Below are 18,511 nucleotides of genomic sequence, written 5' to 3'. Positions count from 1 at the left end.
CCCAGAATTGATTACATATCAGAGGGAATGCGTGCAGCCTTATTACCGAGGGGAGGGGTTGGAAATTGTACCTCTAAATACCCCAAGCAGCAGAAAAATATAGACCAAAACCTGATTTAGGATGTTGCGGCCAGAATTTATATTTTATTTAAGAAATTCATGGCGTATCTAGACAACCCCTAATGCCCTCTTAAATCAAGCCAGAATTTGAACAAAATATTTTCATCATCTTATTTCTCTTTTTTCCGTAAAAATATTCATATTTACCTATGTACAATCAGCCACAATTTACAGTCATAAAAATATTAAATATTATTAAATTTCTGTCAAAGATAATTTACAAAACATCGTTAATGTAAAATATAGTGAACCTCTTCTAAGTTTTCATGTACGTTTATTTATTTTGGGATGATATTGCTCCGTTTACTTTATTTGTTAATTTCACCTACCGGGTGCACCAAAAAAATATACAGGTTTGTCGAGATATTGTAAGCTTCAGGATTTAAATTTTTTGATCATACTCTAACTTGAATTTTGAGCTATTATGTATTAAATTTGAAAAAGCAGTTCGAAAGTTTTTTTCATGTTGAAATTTCAAAAAATCATTAAAAATAGCAATCACCTATAAATAAGACAAAATGACAAAAAAACAATTTCATTGTTTCTTTTATTCTTTTTCCTCTTATCTTATATTTATAACTGTTGCCCATCTTATTTGCACGTCATGAACATTTCCAACACCATCAAACTCAATGCAGACCCAAGTTCTTTGAACAACTAGTCGAGGAGTGGTGATCTATTTTTTCAATAATTTTCTCACATAAAACCTTGGAGATTTCCAAAAAAAATTTCAGCTTTTCAAAAAATATTATCTTACATGGGAATAGCTTGTTTTACCATATTCTTAAATTCCTTGACCAGTTTTGATGAACACAGTTGCATTTTTTGGTATTTTTATGTGTAAACAAGGTAAGTGTCAAGAAAAAAAGTTTGCTCGCTGCTTTTCATGGCTTTTTGAAATTTCGACATTAAAAAAAAGTCAGATTTAATTTAGAATCCTGAAGCTCACAATATCTCGACAAAGTTGTATACTTTTTTTTTGGTGCACCCGGTATATTCTAATCAGTAATCTAGGTAACGCAATTTTTAAATGGATTATCTATCAGATGATTTTTGATATTTAAGAGATACCTTTTATAGTCCAGAGAGACACCTCTAAATCCAATGACCCAATTTTCTTCCAAAGCTGAGATATTTGACTTGAGATATAAGTCTCTAAAAATGAGTATTCAAATAATATCTCAGCTTAATTGGGTCAAAAACTTTGGAGGTGTTTCTTAGGATCATAAAAGGTATTTCTAAGCCAAATATCAAAAATTATCTGATAATCCCTTTATAGGATTTAAGATTGCAGAGTAAAGATTTGCATATATGTGTTTTAAAAACACCTGCTGGTTGAACGGATTTTCCGCTTTAACCTTTTAAATTGAGTTGTATTACTGGGCTACGCAGATTCGAATTCTTGTTTCCATTTCTCATACTTTTCTTGAAGCGTTCGCGCGGACGGTTTGGTGTGTTTTAAAGCTTCCTCTACATCACTCGTTCGAATAGGCTCGATCACAAATTTCGGCAGCGATTCCTTCTCACCTTGAAAATAAGAACATACTTAAATCATGGATAATCTGAGCTCAAAGTAATATAAAGTGACCTTGTATCTTTGAACCAATTTTCTCAAATATTGACAATTGGAACAAATAGTGCAAAAAAAATTAGAAAATTAAAATCTCTAGGTTTTTTCTACTGCGGTATCGTCGAGTACCTCACCAATACTCTGAGATACATTAATTAGCAAGTTAGAAAGATCAGAATTACAAATGAACCCCCCTCCGCAAAAAATTTCAGGTGAAGATTTAGGTGATTCCGCCTCAGGGAAGAGCTAACCCAACGATACTTACTCAATTCGTGTTCCTCAAGGATATCGAAGATTTTACGAACAGGACGCATTGCCGCTTCTTTGCAAACCAAACGGATATCCGATCCAGAATAACCTTCAGTGAGCTGAAAAAGAAATATAAGAAAGTCAATGTCACCGAACTTTACTCGCTAGCGTCAATACCTAATGGACATCAAATACCTATTTCGAGAAAAAATGATAATCTAAAAGAGCATAAAATCAAAAATAAAAACATCCAGCTTTGGATAGAAAGTTGACGCTCTCTAATTCGACGGTCTGCTATTCGATAAGCTCCCTTATTCGATGAAAATGCAATTCCCCTTGAAGATCGAATTAGAGAGCGTCAACTGTATATTTAAGTAAATCATATTGCCAAAGGAGCTTAGTGCAAAGGAAGAGCGTTCGGCTACGATGCACAAGGTCAATCCCGAGTCATACCAGGGACTTCGTACTCAGTACAAAAAAAATGGTGCTTGATGCCTCTCTGTTTGCTGCTCAACAGTTAAGAGAAGGATTAAGGGTAAGTGGAGCAATCCTGGGAGGAGGAGTGGCGCCCTTCCCTGCTTTCAAGTAGATAGGTATCGAGACATATTTATCGTAATTCATGATACCCATGACGTAATGTTTTCTACGGAAATACCCTGGTATTAGCCAGTCGTGGCAAATTTAAACTAGATAAAAGTTGTATAAAATTTGCCACTACTGGCAAAAACCGGAGTCTTTCCGTAGAAAACACTACATCATGAATATCATGAATTCAGGCAAATAAAATAAAGTAAAGTAAAAGGCACATTATTACAACAACCTCTGCTATTTTTGGATAATCAATTTGAGTTTCCATTTGGATATCATTATGGTCAGTGGAGATGAGAGATGGTAGATGGTGTTCCAACATCTTGTGACGAGCTTCCAATGTTGGTAAATCAACCAAGATTCTTTTCTCAAGTCTCCGTAGCATCGCATGGTCCAATTCCCTAGTAATAGTGAACATATATCAGTGGAGTAGCCCATTACGAAATGCAATTAAAAGGTTTAAAATCTACTCCACCATTTTACTTTTATTTAATAAGTACCGCATACATACCATGGAAGATTGGAGGCAGCTAATAAAAAGACGAGATCATTGGATTTTGATAGGCCATCCATTTGTACCAATAACTCTGTTTTCATACGACGACTGCCTTCGTGTTCTGTGCTAAATGAACAAATACACATACAGTATGAACTGCTGATGAGTCCCAGTAAGGACGGAATTCCGTAGGGTCAGTCCAGGTCTAGGTCCCAGGCAAAGAAATAGGTCCCCCCAAAGATTTAGGTCCTCCCTAATATTAAAAGTTTTTTAAGCAGCCCCCAGTCCTATACCCATTATAAAATATTTGTTGATTTAATATCGTTTTTAGGAAAATCACATTTCTATTCTATTGACTATAATGGTTAATTCAAGATGGTAGACACAAGTAAAAACAAACAGAATCGTTCGTCTGTAACGAAAACATTTTACACAGAAAATCAGAAAATTATTCTATTAAACATTTAGTGAATTATGAGACGGAGACGAAAAGCCTCTTTATACTTCTACTTTATACTTCACTGAGACGGAACTTTCAACAATGAATAGTATTGATACACTTTAGGAGACATACCTTGAACTTCCACCACCCCGTTGGCTCATTAACGAATCTAATTCATCCAAGAAAATAGTAGATGGTGCATGAAAACGTGCCAGTTCGAATAAAACCTGAAACAGTCAACAATGTACAGTTAACTTCAGCTAATTCGAACTTGACTTAAATCTTATTTGTTCGAATTACGATCGACTTGATAAAATTTCTTGCTGGGCCAGATAAATTTGAAACTAGAAGTCTAATTTTATTCATTATCCCGCATCAGTAAGATTCTAACGATTTCATTGTTCAAAAGACATCACGTGGAGGTGGGATATATACCGTATCTGTCTCCCTCAAGGGAACAACGGGATAATGAATAAAATTAAATTTCTAGTTTTCACTTTTTTTATCAAATCGACTTAAGCTTCGCCACAGTATGACAGTTTCCTCATTTTTTTAAAAGAATTTTTGGATATCACCAATTTGCATCATTGTGCAGAAAATCAGAAAAATCTAATGATGCAATTACGAGAGAAGCTGATAACAGATGAACGAACAGACGAACAAACATGGGCTAATTTACAGGACCTCCGAGGTAGGTCCAAAAAAATGAATACATACGCGAACAAGCTTTTCGGAGTCACCTCTCCACTTGCTAACAATAGTTGAAGCAGAAATATTAAAGAAAGTCGTATTGCATTCTGTAGCCACCGCTTTCGCTAAAAGTGTTTTTCCTGTACCTGAACATAGAAAATATCAAGGCAAATTTATTTTTATGTTCAGAAATTTCACATGTATCAGACTATCCACGAAATTATGCGTAATTTCATTAAGTTTTGGGGTTAATGAAAAATACTAGAATAGAGGGAAATTATATTTTTTCCATGGCCTTTCAACGTACAGACAATTTCCAGATATACCCAAGCTCAAACATTTCAAAATTCAAATAAAAAAATATCATGAGAAATTTCTAAACTGCTTTTGATAACTTGATCTTTTATACGGCAAACCTTTTTGTTCAATGTTAGAACACATTGGGGTGATTACCTGGTGGTCCATACAGCAGTAATCCTTTCCAAGGTGAAAGAATACCGGTAAACAGCTGTGGATACTGAAAATGCAGAACAAAAAGATTACATTATACATGTTTTTTATAAGCAAGTATCTACCCCTTTTTATCAGGCTCGTATTATGCTTAGCATTCTATTTTTCTTAAACAATAGAATATATGCTTATAAACGTTATGCTTATAAAAGAAAAATACATGTATGGGAAAACATAGTCGGGTAAAATTTTAGTCGATTTAAAACTTTGTCACTTTTTTGAAAATCGTTCTCACAGCTCCCTTGAAGTTGACCTGAAAGGTTTTTCGCCGGGGAAAACTTTGTCACTCTTCCCTATAAATTTCGCCACTTATTCCAATTTTTCTCTTTGAATTGACAACTAAATCGAATTTACGACTAATCGAATTCCTGTCTAGACTAAAGAAAATTGAACAATTAAGCCCTGTTCAGTCAGCGAAAAAGGATACCACGCGCCTCTATATTTTTGACAAAGCGATCATTTCAAGGCTACTTTTAGGGTGCCATATAAACGCCACAACTGTTAGTTTCTTCAAAAGAGATCTTACAGCATGAATACAGACTGCAGATCAGAGAGGCCCGGAAAAACCGAGTTATTTTTCCCGAGTTATTTTTCCGAGTTACGGAAAACCCGAGTTATGACGTCATTTTCAGAAAATTATGACGTCACACTCAAATTTATAACTCGGTTTTTTTTTCCTTCCGTTAAATTCTCGAGTTATTTCATGATTTTTAACTCGGTTTTTTTCCTTCCGTTAAATTTTCGAGCTATTTCAAGAATTTTAACTCGGTTTTTTTTCCTTCCATTAATTTTTCGAGTTATTTCAAGATTTTTAACTCGGTTTTTTTCTGCTTCTTTTAAAATTTCGAGTTATTTTTCTTCCTTTAAATTTTCGAGTTATTTTTCCTTTCTAAATAACTCCAAATTTTAAATGAAGGAAAAAAACCGAGTTAAAATTCATGAAATAACTCAAAAATTTAACGGAAGGAAAAAAAAGCGAGTTATAAATTTGAGTGTGATGTCATAATTTTCTGAAAATGACGTCATAACTCGGGTTTTCCGGGCCTCCAGATCAGAGTCTCAAAAATACAATCAAATTTGAACAATTTTCCCCGACGAATGCTTTAAATAACTATATGACTTAAAGTTGAAATACAGGGGAAATAAAATTCGGTTTTAAGATATCAAACCTTGATTGGATAAACGACAGATTCTTTAACCAATCGTTTTGCTCCATTTAGACCAATAATGTCACTCCATGAAACGTTAGGGTTTTCCAAATAAATATCCTGAAAAAGCAACAAGAAGGGAATTTCTAAGATTTACACTTAAACAATCGTATTAGTATACCCATGACAAAAGCATAAACCTTAAATATATATTAAAACTGTCAATATTGACAGTATATTATTTTTCTACTGTCAATAGAAAAAGATTTTTGAAAGTTCAAAAATTTGTAATCTACAGATACGCTTTACAGGGCTTTACAACATGATTAAAATGGGCGTTTAAGTATAACCTGACTGTCAGGTAGATCAGCAACAGCTAGATCCTTGCTAACAATGTTCAGGTGAAATATCTTGATTCTTAATATTTTCGCAAGATCATTCTTAATCCAACGTAAATGAAAGAGACCTCATAGTCCTCCCATTATTTCCGTGAATTTGATCACGTCGGAAAATGATGAGGGGTTTTAAATCATTCAAATAAATCGATTAATTCTTTAATCACTTCCTTTTTCATGTAATGTAGAGAGGAAAACGTGAAGAATCGTGCTTTTTAACACGAAAGCTACCTTATCGGGGAAAACTTCGTCGGAGAAAGATTTTCGTCAAGGAAAAATTCGTCACTTGCTGGTAGTTGGTAAACGCATTAAGGCCGGGGAAAATTTTCGTCGGGGAAAATATTCGTCACTTGTCCAAAATTTCGTCACTTTTCCCCGACGAAGTTTTCCCCGATAAGGTATATCATAAAACATTTTGTAATAGATCAAATACTATACTTTTTAAGGGAAAAAATGTTCGCAGAAAGAAAGTTTCACGAATAAGTTCTCAGGATTTTTTTCAGATATTGTAAAACTTTGATTCGTTGACAATTCGTGAAAATCGCGAACATTTCTTTCCGCAAACGATTAATTTGGCTCTTAAACGATTTTGGATTTTTTTAAAAAAGTTAGTACGCGAAAACCTTAACTTGACAGTGATAAATGGACAAACAACGCAAGAAACATCATGTGGCTTTTTAGAATATGGCTTATCGTTGTTATTCTAAGTTTTTTGACACAAGAACGATATTGCCAACGTATGACAGAGTGTATCAAAAGAAAGGAAATTACAATCGTCCCAGATGTCGTCTGTAATTCTGAAGTCAAAAGGTTTTACGAATTCGAAGATCATTTGAGATTATGGATTAAATATCTGTTGAGAGATCCATGCATCGAGGTCAAACTGTATTCTTTGTTAAGGAAAAAAGCTTTTCATGCTTCAGAATCGAATTTCGAGATGTTGTTAAATGAAATATGACGGTTGAGGGTATCGAGGCGTTTGACTTTATATCACAACTTCCAAAATCAAACCGTGGTACAGAACGAATCTTTCTGTATGTGTTTTTCCGTTTCATAATTTTTGTTCTTTCATCGCCTTCCTATGACCGACGGGATTGGACACTCGTTTCAGAAGAAATGGTGAAATTTCAACAAACTAAACATAACTAGCTAATAGCCAAGGCTATGATGCGCCCGTTGCAATGTTTTTCTGGGAAACTGACGTCGGTTAGTGATAACCAAGGAAACAAAAAGCAGGAGGCCCAAATAATTACAGTTTCTGTAAACCATTTCAATGACATGTTAAATGAGTCAGAAAGTTGCAATAAAATTTGCTTTTTTAAGTTTTATTTATAAGAACTGCAAGAAAAATGTGTTAAAACAAAACAATATATAGTTTTCTTAAAAATCACACAAGAAGTTTTCTTTGCCACTCCTTTATGGTCCTTGTGCAGGAAAAAATAAATTTAGCAGCTTCCAAGTGTAGAACACCTAAAATCAATATACAACAACAGAACAACAAAAATCAATATTTTTTTTAAACATAATTCACTCAAAGTCATCTAGAAGAAATTTAGTTCAGTAAAACATAAATAAAATATAAAAAAAGATAAAATCGATTACCGATTGCAATCAATGAGTAATCTATAAAATATTGATTGCATTGATACATAGTTTATTGAAACAATTGTGAGTATATATTAATTATCTATCGATTAGTTATTTTAAGTCAGTAAAAATCAATAGGTAATCGATGTAATGTACTTAAATTGATACTGATCGACTGCAATCGATATTTAATCATAATTGATTATTTATCAATCATAATCAATAATCGCACCATCTGGATTTTTGTCTATAATTTGTTGAAAAATACTTTGGTCTTACTTAAATCAAATTCCAGTAACACTTTATCATAATAAATGATCCAAAAGTTCATCAAATCATCCATCGTCTTCAATATCAAATCGCAGTTTGGTGAAAAACTCCAAGGCAAAAATCAAAAATATGTTCCGTTCGCGTCAGCCGACTGACCAACTTGGCAGACAAAAATTCCTAGTCAGACGAGTCAGAAAATTGTCGGAATTTTTCATCAAGCGAACGAATAAATTTAAAAACTATATATACTTTGAAACCATTTCCAAAAAAACCCGACTAAATTTACTACCGACCAACCGACTCAATTTAAGAAGATTTTTTTACGCGAACGGAACATATTTTCGATTGCCGCCCAACCCATGCATCAATCAATCGCAATCACAATAATTAATAATCGCAACGTCTGGATTTTTGTCCATAATTTGTTGAAAAATACTTTGGTCTTACTTAATCAAATCCCAGTAACACTTTATGATAATAAATGATCTAAAGTTCATCACATCTATCGCATCCTCGTATTAAATATCAAATCGCAGCAGTGGTGAAAAAACTCCAATGCATCAATTGCAAATCGATAATCGCACCGTCTGGATTTTTGTCCATAATTTGTTGAAAGATACTTTCATCTTACTTAATGAAATTCCAGTATACGATCTAAAAGTTCATCGAATATTGTTCATCACATTATCGTCTTCAATCGAATTGCAGTGCTGAAAGCCGCCATAATTTGGTGAAAATTACTTCTCTCTTCTTCTTCATTACATTTACATAGGAAATGTATACGTTAGGATACTTCATCCAATAATCCATCCATAACTTTCTCCAAGCCCAACAGGAAATATGTTTTTTATTGCAATCAACCATCGCATCATCATGGAATGTCATCCAGGGGATGTCAATCGAAAATTTCGATTGTCGAACCAATCAAATATAATCGAAACCAATTGAAGTGATTGACCGAATCAATCGAAGCCAATCGAAGTGATTGATCGAAACAATCGAAGTCAATCGAAGATTTACATCATTTTAAGATTGATTTGGTTCGATTGTACTCGATTGGCTTCGATTGATTCGGTCAATCACTTCGATTGGTTTCGATTATATTCGAAATTTTCGATTGACATCCTTGTTTGTTAGTGGACTAAATGAATAGCCCAAACAATAACACCATGTGTGATCAAATCAATCGAAGTAAATCGAAGTGATTGTTCATATCAATCGAACTCAATCGAAGTGATTGATCGAACAATCGAAACCAATCGAAGTGATTGATCGAATAGATCGGCTCCAATCGAAGAAGATCGAAGATTTACATCTTTTTCCCATTTTGATTGAATTTGATTGTTCGATCAATCACTTCGATTGAGTTCGATTGATTGGAACAATCACTTCGATTTACTTCGATTGAATTCGATCGATTCGGCTCCAAATCGAATTCGATTGAGTTCGATTGACATCCCCTGGGTCATGGAATCATAACAACAAACCAAAACAAAAAATAAGTCTCACTTTTGGTAAAAAATAGTTCATAAAAATCAACGAAAACTAGAGCAAATAAAGTCTTTACACGATGCAAAAAGGCATGTCCCTGATACAAGAATTAATTTGCCAAGTTAGAGCTAATTCAAAAAGATGAAACTTGCAATGCCAGCATGCAAATGATCAAAAACACTATCGCTTCGGTAGCCATCTTGAATAACCTTTTAATGAATCCGATCGGAAGAAAGATAGGAAATCGGGGAAATACTACGAAAAGTAGTTTAATCGAGCAAGGCTCTTGTCTCTGTTAACATTAACATGCGTTAAAAAAACACAAAATAAAAAATGAATGATCGAGAACAAACATGAATAATCGAGCCGGAAAACTGAATCGTGAGATTTTCCCTAGGTACTCCTCATTAAGGCGCCCTTGACGGGCGCAATAAACCAGCCGAGGCTGGAAGGTCAGCCAATAGAGCTTAGCTAGATAGCTTTAATAAGTGGGTTTAACAGATGTAAGAGATGTACTGAAACAGAGTAGACTAAAAATGTTGAATAATGTACAAAATGTGAAACATTTGATAACTTGATTTAAAATTAGAGCTCCTCCAAACCCCCCCCCCCCCCCCCCACGAGAAGCTCAAAGTATACTTCTCTTTAGCATTGTAGCACCGTTTCTATGACATCAAACAATTAAGCTATAGTTCATTACTACAAAATAAAAGAGAAACATAGTGTAATTAAACTTTTTGTTAATTTCATTCCAGTCAGTTATGATTATTTTTTTCTGTTGGATGTAGACAATATCCATATCTGACCAAAGTGTTATACTAGAAGTAAATAAGAAAATTGCCAAAACGTCAGAACCGAAATAAAGATATCCATCAAATATACATAGAAACTGGTACTTTTTGTTTTACTTGATAAAACTCCAATAACACTTTCAACTAACAAGCTACAAACTTTAAGTCACAAAGCCCAAACTCCAGAAAAACACAATTTGCATCAAAAACTTAGCAAAACGTAGTTCATATTTATAACATTTCAACAGGAACTGTATTTTGGTAGACTTGGTCAAATTACAGAAACCATTTGTCAGTTGTCTGCAAGGCCAATGAGGTACGTAAAAACTGACTACTATTCAGTCAAAGCCAAAATTTGGCAAGGTCAGAAAAATATAATTTGCGTCCAGAACTGTTGAACAAATTGTTTAGTTTTTTAACTATTCAAAGTCAAAAAGCCATTTGTTGTAACTTTCTGCAATTCCATTAAAAACAAGTGATACATTTATGGACCTACCTGAATGAAAAATGAACACGTGAAAAATTCCTATGATTCAATCCCGAGAAAAGTTGGTAACAGACGAACGGACGGACAGACGAACGAACGCAGGTTAATTTATAGGACCTCCAGGTAGGGCGGTCATCGAAAAAATACTCTGTTCGCGTCGCAACGGGTGTTAAAAATGCATGCGGGCGGACGGGCGGTCAAAAACATTCCCGTTTTTTTTTTAATCACACCAGTAACTCAGGGGCGGGTGGTAACGCGAGCAAAACAATTTTTCGATGGTCGTCAGAGCAATGAAGAAAAAGCTATACTTTAAAAGAACAAATTGCTCTTCCCAGATTTTTTTCCGCATCTCCGCACCGGAAAATCAGCGGAAAATTTGATGCGGGCGGGTGACGCGAAAAGAACAATTTTTCGATGACCGCCTAAGGTCCAAAAATGTGACTGATCATTGTCCTACTTTGCACTTGAAGCAAAATCTTGCATCCGGGGCCGTTCATATAGTACGTACGCAAAGATTTTCCAAATATTTGACACCCCCTCCCCCCTTGTCTGCAAGTCTGATAAGAGATATCTATGTTATCGCCATTCATTCCATTATTCCATCATTCAGTCAAAACGTGCGCCAAGGTTAGAAAAACACAATCTGCGTCCGGAACTGCGTGAAAAATAGTTTGATCAATTTCAACAAGAACTGTATATATTAATATTAATATAAATGATCAAATTCCAAAGACCATTTGTCATAATTTTGCAAGTCTAATAATAGGAGATATGATGTCATCATTTGGTTCCCGTCATCTGACCGACCCTCATTTACGGTCAGCAGGTAGAGTTGGAGGGTCGGAAAGCTTTTCCGCTGCTTTGCTGGATTTCCACTGTCGACCTCTGCACGCTCTGTGTTTACAAGTTTTCAAATCGAAGTAGAGAGCCGCATGCTTATGGAGAGTAAACCGAAAACACCAGTTTATCCACGGTTTCTCAATTTTAAAATTCGGATCAGTCCACACGGATTCCCTTTCAACAAGATGTAGCTGCTTCTTAACAGAAAAATATTTCCACCGACCGACCGAACGACTCCCACTTTTTAAAGTGGAAATGACGGGAACCAAACAATTTTTTGCGATTCACCTTTATATCATTTATCACAAACACGTCCAAGTCCAAAAAAGCACGATTGCATCCAGTCTTTAATCAAATTTATACAGTAGCTGTACTTTTGTAAATTTTATCAAATTCCAATAACATTATAACACCATCAATCCCCCTAGAGGCAAACAAGAAAAATATGTTTTTATTGAAAAAACTATCAAAAAAGCACAATAAAAAGTATCGAAAATTCAACATAAACAAAAACTTGAGCAAACGGCTTTAAACCTTCAAAAAATGTAGAAAAAGAATCCCCTTGATGAAAATCATGTGTTTGATTTGCCGAGTTAAAAAAATAAATGACAGAAATTGAAGCTTGCAACAGATTTACACTGGAAATACTTTGATACAACACTGACTTATCACATCTGACTTTATCGCTTGAGCCGCCATCTTGAAACACTACATTATGATCTGTAAAAACAACGCACGCTAAAAGTACCCAAAAAGTTAACCCGATCGGAAGAAAGTTTAGAAATCAAAGTGAGATCGGAAAATCGGATTTTTTTTTGTCGTCTTACGGAAAATTTTACCTATTTGAATGCTCAGCTTCGGCTGACCAATAAATTCATTATGGTAGTACTCAGGGGGGGGGGTGAAGCAGTTAGTACAAGACATCATGCCGGTTAGTACCGTGGTGGTGTGCCATATGAATTGGATAAAATCACTTAGTACTCAGATGTACTAACTGCAAAAAAGGGTGGTCCCCTGCTAAAAATTTGCCAAATTTTGGTACTAACTGTGTAAAAAATAGGATTTTGTGAGAAAATTAAAAAAAAAGACCATATTTTACCAAAAAAATTTTTTGGGAAGTAGATTTTTTTTTCAAATTTTCGAATTTTTTTTTTAAATCTTAAAAACAATTTGCTGGTTGCAATAGAAATTTGATTTTCTAAAATGTTGTTTTTTCCTATTGAAAGCTATGGAAAATTGAATCATTTTTAAGATATTAAATTTTATTTTATTTGATTTTATTGAATTTATGAAGGTCAAAAGCCTTTTTCAAGGCTAAATTCAGTTAGTACTAACTGTACTAAGTGTACCCAGAGATTTGGGAAAAGAGGATAAGAATTGCGCTATTCAGCTATTGAAATATAGGCTCGGGAACCTTTTGTTCTATTGAAATATCTGCGCCCGATCGATTGTTTTTGTTCTGAACCAATCGGAGCGCTTGATTATACTATGCGCACAAGACTAGAAGTACAAACAAAAAATGGCAGCCGTGGTTAATATCGAAAGTGAAATAAAAATATTTCTAATATCGGGTATTTTGGTATTTTTTATAAGCACTTTTCATTTTGGACAGTGCGGATATAGTGTAAGTCGAGCCAAAAAGTTTTAATTTTAGCCAAAATACTCAAGGAATGCTTGAACCAATGTCACAGATTATATTGTAGAAATAGAAATAATTACTAGTAAAGAATTTAAAATTCATTGCATTCAAAAACAAAACGAAGCTGGAAAAACTAATATAGTTTTTTATTACTTCTCAGGCTAAAAATGTTTTGACAGCCATATAAAAAGAGCTAGCTTGGTTGAATATTAAAACAGTGAAGGAGAAGGGAAAGAAAAAAACAGGACTAAAACAATGGCAAATTCATGATATCAAATGACAAGAAATCAAAAATATCATGAATTTTTTTGTAAGAACTTTTTGAAGTTTACACAACAAAGCGAAAAATAATAGCAACATAATACAAAACAGTAGTATACATTAACAAAAATTATATAAAAGTCTTTATTTGGTCGCGTTGTAATAACAAAAAATAATAATAAGATGGTTAAATTTCTGGATTAATTTGATTCTTGTTATGTCAATTTATTTGTCTTATTGCTTCCAAAAAGTTACTTAAATAATTGCAAGAAAATTAATTACAATAAAAAAACTTTGACTTGATCCTTCCTCACTAAAAGCACCTTGGAAAATAAACATATATTGTGAAACAGTATATGAAAAATCGGTCACTCTTGGATTTAGGGGGGCTCACTAATTCCAATAGAGGTGTGATTCTAAGATAAAAAGCAATTTATCCTTTCAAATAAAATTTTAGAGAAAAAAGTATGAATATAACCAGGCTGCTCATCAATGCTCAAGAAAAGAGTATTTCATAATCGATGGAAAATTATATAATGTGATGCATGAAAATAGTCCAGTGTCCAAACTGGAATTTCTATTTAAAGCATTTTTTATATCTATATGGTTGGTTCATATCAATTATCTTGTAATTGTAGTCTAGCCCCATTCTGGTGTCTTGTTTGGGACTATTTGCGTAATCAAGCAGGAAATCCTGGTGAAACAGGGATAAAAAGACCTCAATCCAACTGCAAACAAACCATGACATCAGATTCCATTGTTGTTTCCTTTGATTTAACATGCTTTTCACCTGTCCATCTTATTAGCAGAATTTGTTGGTGTTTGCAAAGATATTGAACCTTGTACGTGAGAAATTCAGACAAATTTTAAGCCAATTCTCATTGTATACCAACCACGTGAGTGTACAAAATAATTCATGGATCTAGGTTACTGGGGCAGTATGATGGTAACTAACCTGAAAGTATATAATAATGAAAATGGGAATTAGGATTTTTGCAGCAAGCTATCATGAACAAATACAGAACACAAACAACACACATCTTAATTCCACCGACCACAGACAAAAACCGGTGAAATAAATCTTACAAAACTGGACAATCTATTAACCGGTCAGAGCCAATCTATTAACCGGTCAGAGCCAATCTATTAACCGGTCAGAGCTAATCTATTAACCGGTCAGAGCTAATCTATTAACCGGTCAGAGCCATCTAAACCGTCAGAGCAATCTACTAAACCGGTCAGAGCCAATCTAAACCGGTCCAGAGCCAATCTACTAACCGGTCAGAGCAAATCTACTAACGGGTCAGAGCCAATCTACTAACGGGTCAGAGCCAATCTACTAACCGGTCAGAGCCAATCTACTAACCGGTCAGAGCCAATCTATTAACCGGTCAGAGCTAATCTATTAACCGGTCAGAGCTAATCTATTAACCGGTCAGAGCCAATCTAAACAGGTCAGAGCCAATCTACTAACCGGTCAGAGCCAATCTACTAACCGGTCAGAGCCAATCTACTAACCGGTCAGAGCAAATCTACTAACCGGTCAGAGCCAATCTACTAACCGGTCAGAGCAAATCTACTAACCGGTCAGAGCCAAACCGGTCAGAGTCATAGTTTCATAAAATTACATAAGTATTAATATTAGAACTTTGGTTGCAATTTTCTGTTACATACAAAAACTTGAAATTTCAACCCCAAAAAAATGTTTTTCCTCAGTAGGAGCTAAAAAGTCATCAAGGATAATTTAGCGTACTTACCAAATCTAGAATCCATTGCCATCAAGCAAGTTTTGCTAGGAAAACATTATTTTTTCATCTAATAGGAAAAAAATACAACATTTTTAGACGATTTTGCCCATCTTCAATCAAAATGCTAAGAAAGTTTGAGGATGTGTCATGTAAAACTAAGCTATAGGTTGTCATTTAATCAACCTTACTGCTACCCATAAAAATTATGTTTGCAATACAAAAAAAATAATTTTATTCAACTTAACAAACAAAAAATACACTTTTTCATATAATTTTTCAGCTATCTTTGAAGGATAAGCCAAAAAGATCTAGAAGGTGCCAATAAAAACCAAAGCTAGGCTAGTCACCTACAACCTTTTGCCAACCCAAACCACTTTATTTTGACTCTGAAAAACTTTCCAGTAAGGCAAACTAGCTAAAAATAAAAAGGTCCCATTTCACATCCAATTTTAGCATGTCTGCTTCCGCCATCTTTATCTCAAAAAATAAAGCATGCAACAGCAGATTTTTTTGTCAGTGGAAACCCCAAAAGATCGTTATTTGCTTTTCAGTTGTTTATATAAGTAGGAAACCCCTCCAAAGGAGTGAATTCAGACAGTTTTTCTTGAACTGTTATAATACTGCACATAACGCCATTTTTTTCGCAGTACCTTCTTGGCCAAGTTGTTCCCTAGCCTAGCGACATCAGACGACGCCGAATTCAATGATCAACAATGAGAAAACAGCGAGCGGCAGCGGCGATTCTTATCCTCTTTTCCCAAATCTCTGGTGTACCAAGGTGGTGGTGTTACTAACTTCTTCCGAGAAAGCAGTTAGTAGGCATGATGTCTTGTACTAACTGCTTCACCCCCCCCCCTGTAGTACTGTATATCTATGGAAATTTCCAAACTTGTCACTGTACCTAAAACGATAAACTAGATACAAGGATGGTATATAGAGTGCTGGAAAGAGCTAAAATTGATATGAAGAAATTTCGACCTTTCACATAACTTTCATATGTAGAACAAAGACCTATTATCTCCCATGACGAGAGCCAACCAAACCACAGACCGGGTGTTTCATGATCAAAAAGTCTTTTTGTGTATTTTTATTGGACATCCAAGGCAACAAAACGACTTTCGAAAAACTAACAATTAATCATGGATCCATTGCAATTTGCATAAATTCGAATACCTTAAATATGTAATAGCACACAAAGCTGATACGTTATTTGTCATACAGAATTTGCAGTTTTCTACCGTTTCTCGCATTCCTCCTTTTTGAAATATCATTATGAATCGCGAAATTTAGTACACGTCAAAAGAAAACCCCACGAAGCATAACTCGCAAATTTTAATAGTAGACATTGGGTTAAATTTCCAACTGATAACGCTTCCATGTTCCTATCATGCCAATCTTTTGAGAATTGAGACGAATCCCCAAGGTTAAGACAAAAATGGGATCTTGGTATTACATTATAAATTAAGCAACTAAAGTGAAAATAGTCTATCCTTTGATGTAGAAATTTTCACCTAAGTTTTCAGAAGAGTACGAATACCAAGAAGTCTTAGAAAAAAAGTCTCTCCGATGAAACACTTTTTGGGTAGTTTAGTCTAGGGGCTAGTTGCTGAAGGTCTGACATCTAGCCCTCACAAATACGACTTTCCCCAACTCTAGTAGCATCTAAGAGTCGTTTTGAGTAAAAAATATTGTTACCATATCTTATGACTTCATTGAAAATTGATTTACAAAAATTTACAGAAAGCACATTCTCTTTTGTACCTCGACTTGCAGCAGCAGCAGCCCACAGTCAAATCACTATCTAAGAAATAAGCTCAAAGCTGAAGAAAATTCGCAATTTTTTACCGAAAAGAGTTTACAGCCGGTAGAGTTTGTACATTGACTTCATTACGGCTGTAAACTCCGCGAATTCAGCTGACTCTCTCTACTTTAGACTCTCGCTTACTCTTTGAATATTTCTATAATTTGAACTAGTTCCAAGTCCCTATCAATCAGAAATCCTCCTAAAATGCTTTCTTTAATTCGAATCTTTCTGTTATTCGAACAAGTAAGATTCCCCGTTCGTGATCGTATTAGCGGGGCTCTCTAATTCGATCTTCATAGGGCAAGAATTTTCTTCGAATAAAAAGATTCGAATTATATCAAAAGTGTAGTCGAGTAAGGGAATTTCGAGTTATGGAGTAAGATTTATAACAAGTATAAAACTTGATCGAGTTAAGGAGACACTCGAGTTATAGAAGTTCAAGCTAGAGAGACTCAACTGTATACATTCCCCGCCTTTACTATCCTTTTTTATAAGAACAAACTATATAAGAACACAAGGCTTCGATGGCTAAAATGATAAAAACAAGTTAAGAACATTTTTAAGCTTCAAACCCAAAAAGTTAAGAACATCCCAAGGCTTCAAAAATTTTGGATGTTCTTATTAAAAATAAAAAAAACGTGTAGCATTGTCTACACACAAGGAAGTACAACAATCCTTGATGACAAACAAGATAACCTCAAACACTTACATGACTTACAAAAGCCACTACCTTCACTGATTTGCTTGTTGCTAAGCAACATAAAACACAAGAATTTAGATTTGTTCGAAGTTCGAAGTATGTGCCAACTTATTCTTACCTCCTATATTGCTTTGTCATGACTTAGAAAACTTCCCCTGCGCTGCGGAAAAATTCAATATACCATTTCTTTAGCTCTATTCATTAAGTTAATTGACATTTTCCTTCATGAAACAGACAGACTGGGTACTTTATGAAGGTTTTTTTGTCTATTCTCCACTACGGAGCAGAGCAGAACCCCCATTAGGATTGAACCCCCAGGGGGGAGGGGGGTACTAGCGTTGCGAGCTGACGGTTATGTGCCGCCCGACTTTTGACCATCGGACCCTTAGCGGGACTAAAAAGGAGAAAAAATAGGAAACGATTTTTACGACCTTTTAATGGGACTAATTTGACCAAACTTGATCTTTCAAGGAGTAAAAAGTTTAAATTTCCTATTTTTCCGACCCTTAGTTGGACTGAAATTTAATTTTCTGGTTTTTCTAACCCTTACAGGGACTTTCAGGTCCTAAAAAAGGCACTCTTAAGGGTGGCACATACCCGTACCCTACACTTGCCTAAGAACCTCCTCGCCCCCGGGGATTGAACGAATGTGTATAGGAAGATATTAATCTAACTATGATTATAC

The 18,511-nt window shown here is 34.7% G+C and overlaps 1 protein-coding gene and 1 long non-coding RNA gene across 2 annotated transcripts in view; both read right to left on the bottom strand.

Annotated features, from left to right (window-relative positions):
- Positions 1-1,289: 1,289 nt before the first annotated feature.
- Positions 1,290-18,511, bottom strand: part of LOC136820886 (katanin p60 ATPase-containing subunit A-like 2) — a 37,592-nt gene continuing 20,370 nt past the window's right edge. Inside the window, exons 10-17 of the mRNA XM_067077126.1 lie at positions 5,835-5,933; positions 4,609-4,672; positions 4,183-4,301; positions 3,598-3,692; positions 3,039-3,149; positions 2,760-2,928; positions 1,956-2,058; positions 1,290-1,647 (exon numbers count right to left, since the gene is read on the bottom strand). Coding sequence (XP_066933227.1) covers positions 1,505-1,647; positions 1,956-2,058; positions 2,760-2,928; positions 3,039-3,149; positions 3,598-3,692; positions 4,183-4,301; positions 4,609-4,672; positions 5,835-5,933 — 903 coding nt within the window. The 3' untranslated portion in view covers positions 1,290-1,504. The remainder of the gene's footprint in view (positions 1,648-1,955; positions 2,059-2,759; positions 2,929-3,038; positions 3,150-3,597; positions 3,693-4,182; positions 4,302-4,608; positions 4,673-5,834; positions 5,934-18,511) is intronic.
- Positions 13,930-15,394, bottom strand: LOC136820883 (uncharacterized). The gene is made up of 2 exons (XR_010848650.1): positions 15,332-15,394; positions 13,930-14,529 (listed from the first exon to the last, which is right to left on the bottom strand). It is a non-coding gene; the product is annotated as an uncharacterized lncRNA (long non-coding RNA).

Source organism: Clytia hemisphaerica, unplaced genomic scaffold (assembly GCF_902728285.1).
Source record: "Clytia hemisphaerica strain Z4C2 unplaced genomic scaffold, Clytia hemisphaerica genome assembly, whole genome shotgun sequence".
In the NCBI taxonomy this organism is placed as follows: domain Eukaryota; kingdom Metazoa; phylum Cnidaria; class Hydrozoa; order Leptothecata; family Clytiidae; genus Clytia; species Clytia hemisphaerica.
Note: the sequence above shows the minus strand (reverse complement) of the source record. Positions and strands in the feature narration are given on the sequence as shown.